This window comes from Amblyraja radiata, chromosome 15 (assembly GCF_010909765.2).
Source record: "Amblyraja radiata isolate CabotCenter1 chromosome 15, sAmbRad1.1.pri, whole genome shotgun sequence".
In the NCBI taxonomy this organism is placed as follows: domain Eukaryota; kingdom Metazoa; phylum Chordata; class Chondrichthyes; order Rajiformes; family Rajidae; genus Amblyraja; species Amblyraja radiata.
Genome location: NC_045970.1, coordinates 48330110 through 48345618, shown reverse-complemented (window position 1 = coordinate 48345618; position 15509 = coordinate 48330110). Strand labels below are relative to the sequence as shown.

The window sequence follows — 15509 nt, the reverse complement described above, 5'->3', positions numbered from 1 at the left end:
CACTGATTTTCCACTGACCACTAAACAAATGCTGATCCACTTTCATTCAACTGCTGTAATATTGGATATCAGGTATTTTGTCAGGATGATACTTGCTTGGAAACAAACATTAGTTGGGACAGAACAAGACACAAACTGCTGGAGTAACTCAGCGGGTCAGGCAACATCTCTGGGGAACGTAGATGGATACGTGATGTTTAGGATCAGGATCCTCCTTCTGAAGAAGGGTCTTGACCCAAAATGTCATCTAACCACATCCTCCAGAGATGCTGTCTGATCTACTGAGTTACTCCAGTGCCTTGTGTCTCATTTTGTAAACCAGCATCTGTAGTTCTCCATTTGGTTGGGGAGTTAGAACTCTAAAGTGTTACGTAAGATGCAAATACCAATTATAGGTATGCCACTGCAGTAACTCTGCAGGTCAGGCAGCATCTCTGGAGGACATGGATAGGTGATGTTTGATCAGAAGGAGGATCCCGAGCCGAAATGTCACCTATCCACCTTCTCCAGAGATGCTGCCTGACCCGCTGAGTTATGCCCCTGTCCCACTTCGGAAACCTGAACGGAAACCTCTGGAGACTTTGCGCCCCACCCAAGGTTTCCGTGCGGTTCCCGGAGGTTGCAGGTGGTTGCCGGAGGTTGCAGGTAGTGGAAGCAGGTAGGGAGACTGACAAAAACCTTCGGGAACTGCACGGAAACCTTGGGTGGGGCGCAAAGTCTCCAGAGGTTTCCGTTCAGGTTTCCTAAGTGGGACAGGGGCATTACTCAAGCATTTTGTGTCTTCTCCTGTAAACCTGCATCTGTAGTTCCTTGTGTTTCCATTAAGTTGGAACAACTAGTTAGAATTATATAAGTATAGAGAGATTATGTAAAAGACAAACAATGCTGGGAAAGACACAGAGTGCTGGAGTAACTCAACGAGTCAGGCAGCATCTCTGGAGAACATGACTAGGTGACGTTTTGTGTCAGGATCTAAATAATTTTACAAGTGTAGAGAGATTGTGTAAGATACAAAAAATATTTCAACTTCACTTCCTTAAATGCTATTCGAGCACAAATTAATATAAGGGACAGCAAAGCTTTGGAATCACTTCTTCTGAACTTATGAAAAGTGGTCACAAAGAAGCCAGGTAACACTGGTCTGAGTGCAATTTCATACCACACTGGTCTTAACTTAAGAGCTCAGACTGAACTTCTGCAGCTGTTGGTCACCAAGTTACAACACAAAGGACATGAAAATACTGTTGCATTGTTGACATAATAATGGTTGGGAAATATACAAGTGCACATGAATTTTGTGGAACTTCACCAATAAATATATGAATCATTAATAAACAACCTTGTTAGAACCAAAAGAGAAGCATAATACAGGTCCATCACTGATCTCCTGGCAACAGGTGGTCCAGCGCTTCCTTTGATCCGGAGAAAATTACGAGTGCACTTGAAATCCCTCTGGAAGTCCCCCCTTAAATGTGGTGCCCTAGGCCGGGTGAGGCGGCTGATCCCGACCTTATCGGTACTTCCGCGGCTGATAGGTGGGTCAAATTTGCCCCCTGCGGCAGAGCCTCTGGAACTCCGGCCCGGTTGGAGCCGGCAGATCCGTTCCCATAGCCGACTTTGCGGGCCGGTATCTCGGTCCCTCGGCAGCCCCTTCCGGAGGCCGTGACCACTGTGGCTCGGCAAAACGGATAAATAATTCCAGAAAGACTCTGGAACCAAGGGTGCCGGAAAATCAGTGGTGGACCTGTAATTCAGGTGCTAGATGATTTCCCATCAATGGCTGATCATCAGATGTCCATCTTTCTATTCTGAGAACCCTTGGACTGGAAACGTTACCTGTGTCTCCGTGTACAGAAGTTTCCTGTCCTGCTGGGCATTTAGAGACATTTCTATTTTTATCTCAGATGAACCGGCTGTTGGATTAATTGCCAAAGATCCATACAAACCCAACGCAACCTTTTCTTTTGAGGTGTGTATGAAGGAACTTCAGATGCTGGTTTAAATTGAAGATAGACACAAAATGCTGGAGTAACTCAGCGGGCCAGGCAGCATCTCTGGAGAGAAAGAGTGTGCCTATCTTTTCTTTAGACGTACAGGAGTTTCGAAACTTTCAACGATAACAAATCCATTCGAAACAGCTACACCCACGATGCTGCTTACAGGGAACATCAGTTAACAACGACTGAAGTGAGTGTGACACATAAGAGAAATTATAATTTCCTGTCCCAAAATATGCAATTTGTTCCCAGCCGAATTTCAAGAAATATATTGAGTCACATTTTGAGTTGTGTGGAAAAGAAGAAGAACTAAAAATGAAACCAAACCAACCCAATCCCATCTGAGTTAACTCATGAGTCATCATAAGGCAGACACAATAAGCTGCAGTAACTCAGCGGGTCAGGCAGCATCTCTGGAAAAAAGGGCTAGGCGACGTTTCGGGTCGAGACCCCTCTCAGACTGAGAGTCAGGGGAAAGGAGAAGGAGAGATAGAGACAGTCCTTAGGAAAAATGAATGGAAAAAGCAACGGCAATCAAGGGTAAAGCAATCGGCCATTGTTAGGTAGGAAGGAACTGCAGATGCTGGTTTAAATCGAAGATAGATACAAAATGCTGGACAGGCAGCATCTCTGGAGAGAAGGAATGGGTGACGTTTCGGGTCACCCATTCCTTCTCACCAGAGATGCCGCCTGTCCCGCTGAGTTACTCCAGCACTTTGGGTCTATCTAGGCCATTGTTGGGTTTGGGATAGGTGACAACGAGTTATGCAGACAAATGAACTCAACAGGACAACAGTAACAGTAGTACGATGACTAGGGTGGGGGAGGGACGGAGTACCGTTTATATCTCTCGTTTCCATTTCCCCACACTCTCAACCCGAAACGTCACCTATTCCTTTCCTCCGGTCCCGGCCAGCAGTTACTCCAGCTTTTGGTTTGAACCAGCGTCTGCAGTTTCTTCCCAGCTCATAGGTCAGCATGTTGTGCACTATCTAACTCTTCCCTCGAGGCAAACTCACATACATTGCTAAACTTCAGTGTGTCAATAAGATGCTGGTAGTGGTTCTTCACTTCGTCGTAGTCCGAGACAAGTTTCCCGCTCTGAGGAAACGGCAGAGGCCTTTCGTTCAGGAACAACTGGAGCTTGTACTTTTCCCCGAGGCTCTGGGCTTCATGGCATTGGTACAGCACAAGGATCAGGTTTGCGGCAAGAGGTGAAATCCGCCCGCTTCTAAACTTGCGATTCCTCTGCTCTTCAAAATTGCTCGCTAGTAAGGGCCGTTCATCCTGAAAATACCCCATGAGAGTCAAAACTGGCAGGAGGGTCTCTGCGTGGCCAAATCGCAAGACAGCGGGGTGTGATATCGTTTGGTTCCTGTGTACAAAAGAGAAGGAAAATACTTAAGAGTCATTATGAAAATACTTTTCAAAGAATTTGGCACAAAGTGAGCCTCTACAGACTGACTCCGTTACTGTTTTGTATTCATTAGTGGAGAATTTACAGTCACCCTTGAGTTCAGGGATTTTGCAACAAAGTGCCTTCTGCCATTTTGTGCTTATACTAACATAAGTTCTTTACTTTTGTCAAAACATCATCCGATCTTTTAAATTTGGTTCTGTATTTATTCTGCACATTGCGCTGTGAATATTTTGTGTCTTTGAAGCCCCTGGGGAAAATTAGTCAAATCCCTCCAGTCAAATTTTTCCTTTTGTTACAACCAAACCATAATGATCTAGCAAACTCCAACATTCAAAACAGTAAAGCACCAGACACCTAAAATGCCCCAATTATTTGCACTAATTTTCCACAAAGTCTGACTGGCTGTGATTCAGAGGGGAAAGAATTTGGCAATGCTTCAGGTTTACAAAGTTTCCAAGTTGGATAAAGAGAATGCTCAGACGCATAAAATGAGAACGTCAAGGGAATGCTAATCCGTTTCCCTGTACTTTGTGAGTTACAGGACAACATAATATGGAGAGCAAAGCTAGCATGCTAATTGTTTTTTCCCTAGTCTGTTTTAACGAATGGGACAAAGGAACAGCTAAAGGCAATTAGAAATAATCTGCCAACCAGAATGTAAACTGACTAGGGCTCTGCATGCCAAAGCTGTAAGTATGGCATAATTCTTACAAAGAATTCTTACATAATAGCTGCAGAAGTCAAAGGGTTAAAATATGTGCGGCATGGTGGCGCAGCAGTAGAGTTGCTGCATAACAGTGCCAGAGACCCGGGTTCGATCCTGACCACGGGTGCTTGTCCCGTGACCTGTGTGATTTTTCTCCGGGATCTCCGGTTTCATCCCGCAATCCAGTACTACCATCCAATACATGTATGTGTATTGCCTCTCAAGTGGTTTGAGTTTACCAGGTTATTCAGTCTGCTGAAACAAGGAATTGCAAGTGCTGGTTTTGCAAAAAAAAAAAAACACAAAGTGTTGGAGAAAGTCATCGGATCTGGCAGCTTCTTCGGTGAATATGGATTGGTGAAGTTTTGGGCTGGGACCCATCTTCAGAATTATTCTGATGGATGGGTGAGGTGGCGGGTGGGCAAAGATAGCTGTTGAAGGGTCTTGCAGTAAATGCCATCTATCCATGTTCTCCAGAGATGCAGCCTGACCCATTGAGGTACTCCAGTACCGTGTGTCCTCCAGGCAAGTCACAGGTGGAGACAGGTGAGGGGGGAGGGGTATGATAGGCTGATGATTGGACAAAGGCTGGAGTTTTTAAGGCAAAAAGTGTGAGATAAAGGACAGCTGAGGTGTGAATTACGAAGCTGGTGGAAGGGGACGGGGCGGGGAAAGGGGGAGGATGGATGGGAGTCTAGGCGCTCAAGGAAGAGAGGAGGGATAAAATAGGGCACCATGGCCAATGAACCTTAACCAAAGGAAGTCATTCAAGCAAACTTTTTGGATTTAAATATCTTGATGCAAGTCATCTAAAGGAAAAAGCATTTGTGACCTCTAACATTGCTCACAGCAGGGAAGATTATGGAATGTAATTTAAACACAGCACTTGTGATTTGGAGGTTTGCATGTGGCATTGAACGGTGACCTGAGCACAATCTCCATCTGCTTCCTCCCTGCTTCTGCTTCCTTTGTCTTCCACACATTCTTTACTTGATCAAAAGCAGTTCAATCTTTAACTTATTCCAAACATGGCGGAATATTGCCGAATCCTACTTCTTTGTTTTGGTGATACGGCGCGGAAACAGGCTCCTTCGGCCCACCGCTTCTGCGCCGACCAGAGATTCCTGCACGCTAACGCTATCCTACGCACACGAGGTACAATTTACAATTATACCAAAGACAATTATCCCAAAACCAACAACCGACAAAGCCAAAGACAATTAACCTACAAACCTGTACGTGTTTGGAGTGTGGGAGGAAACTGGAGATCCCGGAGAAGACCCATGTGGCCACTGGGAGAACATACAAACTCCGTACAGACAAGTACCCAATGGTTTGCCCTCCAAAAATAATGTGACCATTTAAATGATTTATATATAACTTAATGGCCTCCTCTGCTGTCTGTGGCTATGAATTCCACAGATTCACCGCCCTCTTCCCCCTCATCTCCATTCTAAAAGGTACGTCCTCTTTTTCTGAGGCTGTGCTCTCTGGTTCTGGACTCTCCCATTATGGAAAACGTCCTTTCTATGTCCACTCTATCTATGCCTTTCATTATCCAGTAGGTTTCAATGAGATCCCCGCTTATCCTTCCAAAGGTGTGCTTTTGCCAACTCATGATTTTACTTGGTTGTCAAAAACACAACATTCTACACCAATAATTTTCAAATTGCATTTGCTTCCCCCCCCCCTCCCCTCCTCCCCTCCTCCCCTCCTCCTCCTGTAGTCAGGCTAAAAGGAACATATATCCTAATATCCAGTAGTTAAGACAACCCCATCAAAGGCACACGGATGAGCAGAAATCACCTGCAGGTAAGTCAACAAACACATGGATTAGATAAAAGAGTGATAGGAAAATATTAAGATAAACATCCTGGTTTTAAATCCTGTTCGGTGAAGATTTCCGTTAACTAATGAGAGGAATGTTGACTAAACCCGAGAATGCAAAGGGAGGGAAAAAAATAACAGGAAAGAAATGTTAAAGAATTATAACAAACCTTGTGTAATTATCTCTAATCTTCCAGTAGCTTTTTTTGTAAAATGATTTAACTTGCTCAGATTTGAATGACTAAAAACATACAACAAAACCTCAACATAATTATTAAATAAATTAAAAATAATAATAAATAGACACAAAATAAATAATAAACGGGTAAACATTGTGCTGCTATTCAGTAAAATATTATTGCGGAAAAGAAAATTAATTTAGAAAATGTAATAAATAGAATTTAAAGTATGTCTTGTTCCATGGTCAGATTTGTTCACCCTGCTAAGCAAAGGATGTCATTAAGTTAGAAAGAGTGCAGAGAAGATTTACCAGGACGTTGCCAGGACTCGAGGGCCTGAGCTATATATCGATAACTATTGGGCAAGCTAGGACTTTATTCCTTGGAGCGCAAGAGGCTAAGGGGTGATCTCATAGGAGCTGGAAAGAGTGCAGAGAAGATTTACAAGAGTGTTGCCAGGCCTGAGTTATAGGGAGAGGTTAGGCGAGCCAGGACTTTATTCCTTAGAGCACAGGAGGATGAGGAATGAATGCACAGAGTATTTTACCCAGAGTAGGGGAATCAAGAACCAGAGGACATAGACTTAAGGTGAGAGGGGGAAGATTTTATAGGAAAGTGAGGGACAACTTTCTCCATACAGGGGGTTGTCGATATATGAACGAGCAGCAAGAGGAGGTAGTTGAGGCAGGTAGTATAACAACATTAAATGCATTTTGACGGGTTCAAGGATAGTAAAGATTTAAAGAGATTTGGGCCAACGCTGGCAGGTGGGACTAGCATAGATGGGGGAGGCATCCCGGTTAGTATGGGCAAGTTGGGTGTTACATGATTATGACTCAATTATATTTTTAGTTAAATTGGTTTTCAAAGAGGTTAAAACATTGGAACAAAAATCTTTTGAAATGTCAATCGAAGCCTAAACACAGACTTCTTCACATATGGCAGAAAAAACATTAGGCTGAGACGTAAAGCTGGGAGTGCAGGGAGCTTGGGTTGATCAGGAGGTTTAAGGCCAGGGAAGGTATGGAGAAGGCGCGAAGGACAAGGTGTGGGGGAGTAAAGCAGGACAGAGATTGGAGCGGGGCGAGTTATGAAGACCAAAGGAAAACCTGTAAGTACAGGAGTTATTTTAGTGTGTAAGATAGAACTGCAGATGCTGGTTTCAACCCAAGATAGACACAAAAAGTAAGTAAGTTTATTGGCCAAGGAATTCACATACAAGGAATCTGCCGTGGTGCTCCGCCCACAAGTAACAATATGACATACAGTGACAGTTACAAAGCTGGAGTAACTCAGCAGGACAGGCAGCATCTCTGAAGAGAAATCAATATTCATACCACTGGGCTGTAAGCTGCCCAAGCTGTCCTATTTCTTCAGCAGGATCGCTAAAACAGTAATGAACAAACAATAATGTAAGAAGGAGACACGAAGAACTGCAGGTGCTGGTATACGAAAAATATATACAAAATGCTGGAGGAACTCAGTGGGACCCTGCTGAGTCACTCCAGCACTTGTGTCTTTCGAAATAATAATGTAACATGCACTGTGGCACAGCGGTAGAGTTGCTGCCTTACAAAGCTGGAGACCTGGGTTCGATCCCGACTATGGGTGCTGTCTGCACGGAGTTTGTACGTTCTCCCCCGTGAGTTTTCTCCGGGATCACCGGTTCCCTCGCACACACAAAAGACGTGCAGGTTTGTAGGTTAATTGGCTATGGTTTGTATACTTGGGATAAGTGTAAATTGTCCCTGGTGTGTGTAGGCTTGTGTTAATGTGCGGGGATTGCTGGTCGGTGCGGACTCGGTGGGCCGAAGAGCCTGTTTACGCGCTGTATCTCTAAACTAAACTAAACTAATTTCTGACATGGAAACTTCAACCAAAATGTAAATGCAATACATTCTGGGAAATGTTAATCAAGTTTACAAGTACGACACCAAATGATCCTGAAATTATTGTACTTGTGCTTCAGTCGGTGAAATACATTTTCAATTGTGTAACAGCTGCACTCCATCTACCTTCTAGGCAAGAAGACTTATTTTCCTGCCTATTACTTTCTTGGAAAGGCTACTTAATAAAAACTTTTTTAGTCGGCGACATACTCTCAAATCAAAGGTCACTATTAAATATGTTGAATATTGTTATTTTGAATCTCCTAATCACTGGAATGCTAAATGTGCTTTATGTAATGCAATCTAAATCTGGTTATGATCAAACCTAGACACAGCATTGCGATATTTGTGCAGGATTGGTTTTGCTAATACGTCTGCTAATGTTCCCCCCCTATGCACACTAACATTTCTGTGCACTTTATCCGACTGTGCGTGTTGCACTTTTCAGATAGGGTACAAAGGGCTTTTTCTTTTAAACACATGAAAACGGAGCCACAATATACCAAAGTATTGTCTAGGATTATTTTGAGTACCAGTCTCTCAATCACCTCATAATGCCCCGACCGATGAAGGCAAACGTACAAACTTTACCAATTTAACACTTTCCAGCAGTGGTCATAGTCCCCATGATACTTCTGCATATCAATACTGTTGAGGGTCTTGCCATTCACCATAGACCTTCCGCTTACATTCGAATGACCTACATAGAAAAAAGGTGCAGGAGTAGGCCATTCTGCCCTTCGAGCCTGCACCGCCATTCAATATGATCATGGCTGATCATCCAACTCAGTATCCCGTACCTGCCTTCTCTCCATACCCCCTGATCCCTTTAGGCACAAGGGTCACATCTAACTCCCTCTTAAATATAGCCAATGAACTGGCTTCAACTACCTTCTGTGGCAGAGAGTTCCAGAGATTCACCACTCTCTGTGTGAAAAAAGTTTTTCTCATCTCGGTCCTAAAGGATTTCCCCTCTATCCTTATCTACCAATGTGCAATATCTCGCATTTGTTTGAATTAATATCCATCTCCATAAATATCCAATAGTTACTCGCTGAGACTCTTAGAAACATAGAAAATAGGTGGAGTACGCCATATGGCCCTTTGAGCCAGCACAGCCATTCAATGGTTGATCATCCAAAATCAGTACCCCTTTCCTGCTTTTTTCCTATATCGCTTAATTCCGTTAGCCCTAAGAGCTATATCTAACTCTCTCTTGAATACATCCAGTGAATTGGCCTCCACTGCCTTTTGTGGTAGAGAATTCCACGGATTCACAACTCTCTGGGTGAAAAAGTTTGTCCTCATCTCAGTCCCTTATTTTTAAACTGTGACCCCGTTTCTGGACTCCCCCAACATGGGGAACATTTTTCCCGCATCTAGCCTGTCCGATCCCATAAGAATTTTACATGTTTCTATAAGATCCCCTCTCATCCTTCTAAATTCCAGTGAATATAAGCCCAGTCAATCCATTCTTTTCTTCTGATGGCAGCTCTATGCAACAAAGAGGCATTGTTCCTATGGGAACGCCGCCCAAAGGATCATCCCAAGTCACATACTCTATCATTATCTTGATTTGGAAGTACATCACCAGTGCCTGCAGATTTGCTTACTGCGGGCCCGCATCACTCGGTGGGCCTGGCTCACCCGCCGCGGACCGAGGACTCACTCACGTAGGGTGGAGGATCCCAGGAATGAGTAGGTCAACCTACAATCAGCCTTTGTCGGCACTGGGCCTGTACTCGCTGAAGTTCAGGGGAACGAGGGGGGGGGACCTCATTGAAACATACAGAATAGTGAAAGGCTTGGACAGAGTGGATATGGAGAGGAGAGAGACAGACAAAAGTGCTGGAGAAACTCAGCGGGTGCAGCAGCATCTATGGAGCGAAGGAAATAGGCAACATTTCGGGCCGAAACCCTTCTTCAGACTGATGGCAACGTTGCAGGCTGAAATCCTTCTTCAGATTGATGTGGAGAGGATTGGTCCACTCGTGGGAGGGTCCAGGACGAGAGGTCATAGCCTCAGAATTAAAGGACGTTCTTTTAGGAAGGAAACGAGGAGAAATATCTTCAGACGGTGGTGAATCTGTGGAATTCTTTGCCACAGAAGGCTGTGGAGGCCAAGTCAGTTGATATTTTTAAGGCAGAGATAGAGATTCTTGATTAGTACGGGTGTCAGGGGTTATGGGGAGAAGGCAGGAGAATGGGGTTAGGAGGGAGAGATAGAACAACCATGATTGAATGACAGTAGAATTGATGGGCCAAATGGCCTGATTCTAGTCCTATCAATTATGACCTTCTGACCTGCTCGGCAGGCACAGCTCACCCGCCCAGAGGGAACGGAGTCAGACGGAGGGCCGGTAGGCGGAGTGGCTGCGGGGGAGAATGCACGGCCTCGATGGTGGAGTGGGCCGCTAGAGGCTTTCAACAGCCTGGGTTCCGGGACCACCCTCTTCCTCCTCATCTCCATTCTAACGGTAAGTCCTTTTTTGCTGTGTCCTCTGGTTCTAGACTCTCCCATTACTGGAAACATCCTTCCCACGTCCGCTCTATCTGAGCCTTTCATGATCCAGTAGGTTTCAATGAGATCCCCGCTTATCCTTTCAAAGGTGTGCTTTTGCCAACTCATGATTTTTCTTGGTTGTCAAAAACACAACATTCTACACCAATAATTTTCAAATTGCTTTTGCTCCCCCCCCCCTCCGTCCCCATCCCCGTCCCCTCCTGTAGTCAGGCTAAAAGGAACATTGACTAAACCCGAGAATGCAAAGGGAGGAAAAAAATAATGGGAAAGAAATGTTAAAGGATTATAACAAACCTTGTGTAATTATCTCTAATCTTCCAGTAACTTTTTTTGTAAAATGATTTAACTTGCTCAGATTTTACAGATGGGGGAGCCTCAACCGCACCGACGCAGGGGCTTCGATCACTCCGACTGCGGATGGTTCGACTGTCCCGGCCGCGGGAGAATAAATAGGGAAGAAGATTGGACTTTATTGCCTTCCATCACAGTGAGGAATGTGGGGAATCTGCTGTGGTGGACGTTTTTGTTGACCTTTATGTAGTTGTGTGTCTTGTTGCTTTCTTTAGTATGGCTATATGGTGAATCGAATATCACTGTACCTTAATTGGTACGTGACAATAAATGACCATGAACCATTACAAGAAGGATGTTTCGAGGATTAAAATAGGGTTTAGAAGTGGCTTACCACAACACTGCCTGATTTATACACAAAATGCTGGAGTAACTCAGCGGGAGAGGCGACATCTCTGGAGAGAAGGAACGGGTGACGTTTCTGAAGTCTGAAGAAGGGTCTCGACCCGAAACGTCACCCATTCCATCTCTCCAGAGATGCTGCCTCTCCCGCTGAGTTATTCCAGCATTTTGTGTCTAGCCTCGGTTTAAACCAACATCCACAGTTCTTTCCTGCACATCTGCAGTTCCTTCAGGCACTGCCTGATTTAGAGTGTATTAGCTATAAGGAGAGGTTGGACAAAATTGGATTGTTTTCTCTGAGCTATCCGTGGTCGAGGGGAGACATGATAGAACTTTGGAAGGAGTAGGAGGGGGACCCACAGCCCCATTTATATCAACGGGTTAAAGGGTCAAGAGCTTCAAATTCCTGGGCGTGCACATCTCTGAAGATCTTTCCTGGTCCGAGAACACTAATGCAATTATCAAGAAAGCTCATCAGCGCCTCTACTTCCTGAGAAGATTACGGAGAGTCGGTTTGTCAAGGAAGACTCTCTCTAACTTCTACAGGTGCACAGTAGAGAGCATGCTGACCGGTTGCATCGTGGCTTGGTTCGGCAATTTGAGCGCCCTGGAGAGGAAAAGACTACAAAAAGTAGTAAACACTGCCCAGTCCATCATCGGCTCTGACCTTCCTTCCATCGAGGGGATTTATCGCAGTCGCTGCCTCAAAAAGGCTGGCCGTATCATCAAAGACCCGCACCATCCTGGCCACACACTCATCTCCCTGCTGCCTTCAGGTAGAAGGTACAGGAGCCTGAAGACTTCAACAACCAGGTTCAGGAATAGCTACTTCCCCACAGCCATCAGGCTATTAAACCTGGCTCGGACAAAACTCTGATTATTAATAACCCATTTTCTGTTATTTGCACTTTATCAGTTTATTTATTCATGTGTGTATATATTTATATCATGGTATATGGACACACTTATCTGTTTTGTAGTAAATGCCTACTATGTTCTGTGTGCTGAAGCAAAGCAAGAATTTCATTGTCCTATACAGGGACACATGACAATAAACTCACTTGAACTTGAACTAGAAGTGTATAAAGTTATGAAAGTCATAGTTCAGGTAAACAGTCAGAACTATTTTTCCACAGTGGAAATGTCAAAGTTGCTTTAAGGGCACAAATGGGAGGTTTTAAAGAGATGTGCAGAACAAGTTTTCTTTTAAAACGTAAAAAGTTGTGGGTTCCTTGACAGGGTGTGGCGGAAGCAGATACGATAGTGGTGTTGAAGAGACTTTTAGATAGGCACATGGATCTGCCGGTACTGGAGGGATCATGGATCACGTGCAGGTTAAGGAGGTTATGGGACGATCATAAGATCATTAGTGATAGGAGTAGAATTTGGCCACTTGGCCCATCAAGTCTACTCTGCCATTCAATCATGGCTGATCAATCACCACCATCTGACTAAAGAAATTTCTCCTCATCTCCTTCCTAAGATAACGTACTTTTATTCTGAGGCTACGACCTCTAGTCCTAGACTCTCCCACTAGTGGAAACATCCTCTCCACATCCACTCCATCCAAGCCTTTCACTATTCTGTACGTTTCAATGAGGTCCCCCCTCATTCTCCTGTTCCTGTGCTCTTCTATTCTGTTCAATGTTTAAAGGTGATAGACGTTCGTGGAACATGGGGAAAGTGGGTGGAACTGGGATTATCAGCGCATTCCAAAGTACCAGCACTAACATGGTGCAAGGTCACCTAAACTATTAAGCTTTTCCCCCCCTCTCTTTCCAAATATTGCATGACAAAGGGTGGTGGGTGTATGGAACAAGCTGCCAGAGGCTGGGACTACCCCAACGTTTAAGAAACAGACAGGTACATGGATCGGACAGGTTTAGAGGGATATGGATCAAGCGCAGGCAGGTGGGACTTGTGTAGCTGGGCCATGTTGGCCGGTGTGGGTCTGTTTCCACACAGTATCATTCTATGACTCTATGACCTGATGAGCATTTCTAATTTTTTTGATTTCTTCTTTGGATTTGAAGCATCTGCAATTATTTTACCGTTCTAATGGCTTCTGCCGGTGCTGCATTCTTTTATGCATCTGAGCACAATTGCGTGTTTTCTTCATGTAGGAGCGTGGACATAACTTGCAATTAGTGTCTCACGAAAAAGACAGCAGCCCTGGGCTACAATGGCAATTGTTCATTCACCCTGAAAAGTGACAGGTTTCTCAATACCTTTCTTCTTTCACCTGGCGACACAGCGCCCTTTTGTTACAGAAGTTATAAACAGGTAAGGCCGGATAAACTTAGCAGGTCACGGAAAATTTAGAAGTGACGCAGGTTTCAGGTTGCAAGCGGAACAAAAGGGAGGGTGTGAGACAGGGTGGAGATCAGGGGAGATGGAATGACACAACTTGGCAGTGGGCTGAAAGGAAGTAGCACAAAGTAGGAGGAGGTGAATGAAATATGAAATGCCAGGAGAGAGAGAGAGAGAGAGAGAGAAAAAAAATCTCAGAATCCTGGAAACGTGTGATAAAAGACTGGAACTGTTGATAAACTAAATGTACTGGGCTCAGTGTCGGGTCCCAAAGGTTAAGATGAAATATTTTTGAAAATACTAGAAATGGGAGCTCCAATCATTAACAAAATCACATGAAACTCCAACTTTCCAATTGGCGTGTAGGAAGGAACTGCAGATGCTGATTTACACCGAAGATGGACACAAAATGCTGGAGTAACTCAGGGGGTCAGGCAGCATCTATGGAGAGAAGGAACAGGTGACGTTTCGGGTCGAGAACCTTCTTCAGACTGAGTGACAAGGGGAGAAGGAAACTAGAGGTGTGAAAAGGTACAGAGAACAATGGAATAAAAGGAATAAATCAGTCATTGGCATGTTCAAAATGGCTCCAACGTTCCTTGGGCAGGAGAGGTAGATTAAAATCAGCCAATGCTTCTGCTTCTGCTACCGAGATGAGCAAAACATATTTCACATAGAGAGTGGTGAATCTCTGGAACTATCTGCAACAGAAGGTAGTTGAGGCCAGTTCATTGGCTATATTTAAGAGGGAGTTAGATGTGGCCCTTGTGGCTAAAGGGATCAGGGGGTATGGAGAGAAGGCAGGTACAGGATACTGAGTTGGATGATCAGCCATGATCATATTGAATGGCGGTGCAGGCTCGAAGGGCCGAATGGCCTACTCCTGCACCTATTTTATATGTTTCTAATCACCAAACAATAAACGGTGGTGTAAAATAAGGAGGTGACAAGATTGACCAAAGTCCATTTGCCTGGCTCAGCAACGTTGTGCCTCACGTTCAAATGCCAGCACTTGATGACGTGTTGAGAAAGGGCTCCTGAATGAGATACTCATGGCTACATCTATTAACTGAAATCCTGGGCCGTTGACAGAGATAACATTAGTGTGTTGTGCAACAAGGAAATGTGGCCAAAGATAGTGGTTAAAACTGCAGCCACTTCACCATTTCCCCCCTCAAATCTTGCAATAACAGTGTGAAGAATAGCACAGCTTACCTCAAGAATTTTAGTATGGAATCATCCTTGTAAGGGCCTGTCCCACTTTCACGACCTAATTCACGACCTCTGCCTAGTTTGCCTTTGACTCATACTCGCAGCATGGTCGTCACGAGGTCGTAGGTCGTAGGTAGGTCGTAGCAGGCCGTGATGCTAGTCGTAGGTACTCATGGCATCAAGTAGGTCGGGGCATTTTTTCTAGCATGATGAAAAATGTCCACGAGTAAAAAAGGTTGTGAATTAGGTCATGAAAGTGGGACAGGCCCTTTACTGGACTTTTTAGACTTTACTTTAGACTTTAAAGATAGTGTGGAAACAGGCCCTTCAGCCCACTGTGCTGCCCAGCGATCACCCAAACACTAGCACTAACCTACACACGAAGGAAAAATTTACAATTTACAGAAGCCAATTAACCTACAAACCTGTACGCCTCTGGAATGTGGGAGGAAACCGGAGCAAGCGGAAAAAAGCCCACGCAGTCACAGGGAGAACGTACAAATTCCGTACAGACAGCACCCGTAGCCAGGATCGAACACGGGTCTCCGGTGCTCTAAGGCAGCAACTCCACCATTTGGCCACTGTACTGCCTCTGTGTAACTCGAGCAGTAGATCAGTACTATATAAAGGCCATTCAATTTAAAATCAAAAGGAATATTGCAAATCAATTGACACAAATTGTTTTTTTCATTCTTACAGTTTTGATAAAGTGTGTGCTTTGTAGGATAGTCAAATTGTAAAAGAGCTAGAAA

General features: G+C 44.5%; 1 protein-coding gene across 1 annotated transcript in view; it reads right to left on the bottom strand.

The window, feature by feature from the left end:
* Window positions 1–1009: 1009 nt before the first annotated feature.
* Window positions 1010–15509, bottom strand: part of minpp1 (multiple inositol-polyphosphate phosphatase 1) — a 33624-nt gene continuing 19124 nt past the window's right edge. Inside the window, 1 exon segment of the mRNA XM_033034358.1 lies at window positions 1010–3372. Within this exon segment, the coding sequence (XP_032890249.1) occupies window positions 2964–3372 (409 nt within the window). The 3' untranslated portion in view covers window positions 1010–2963.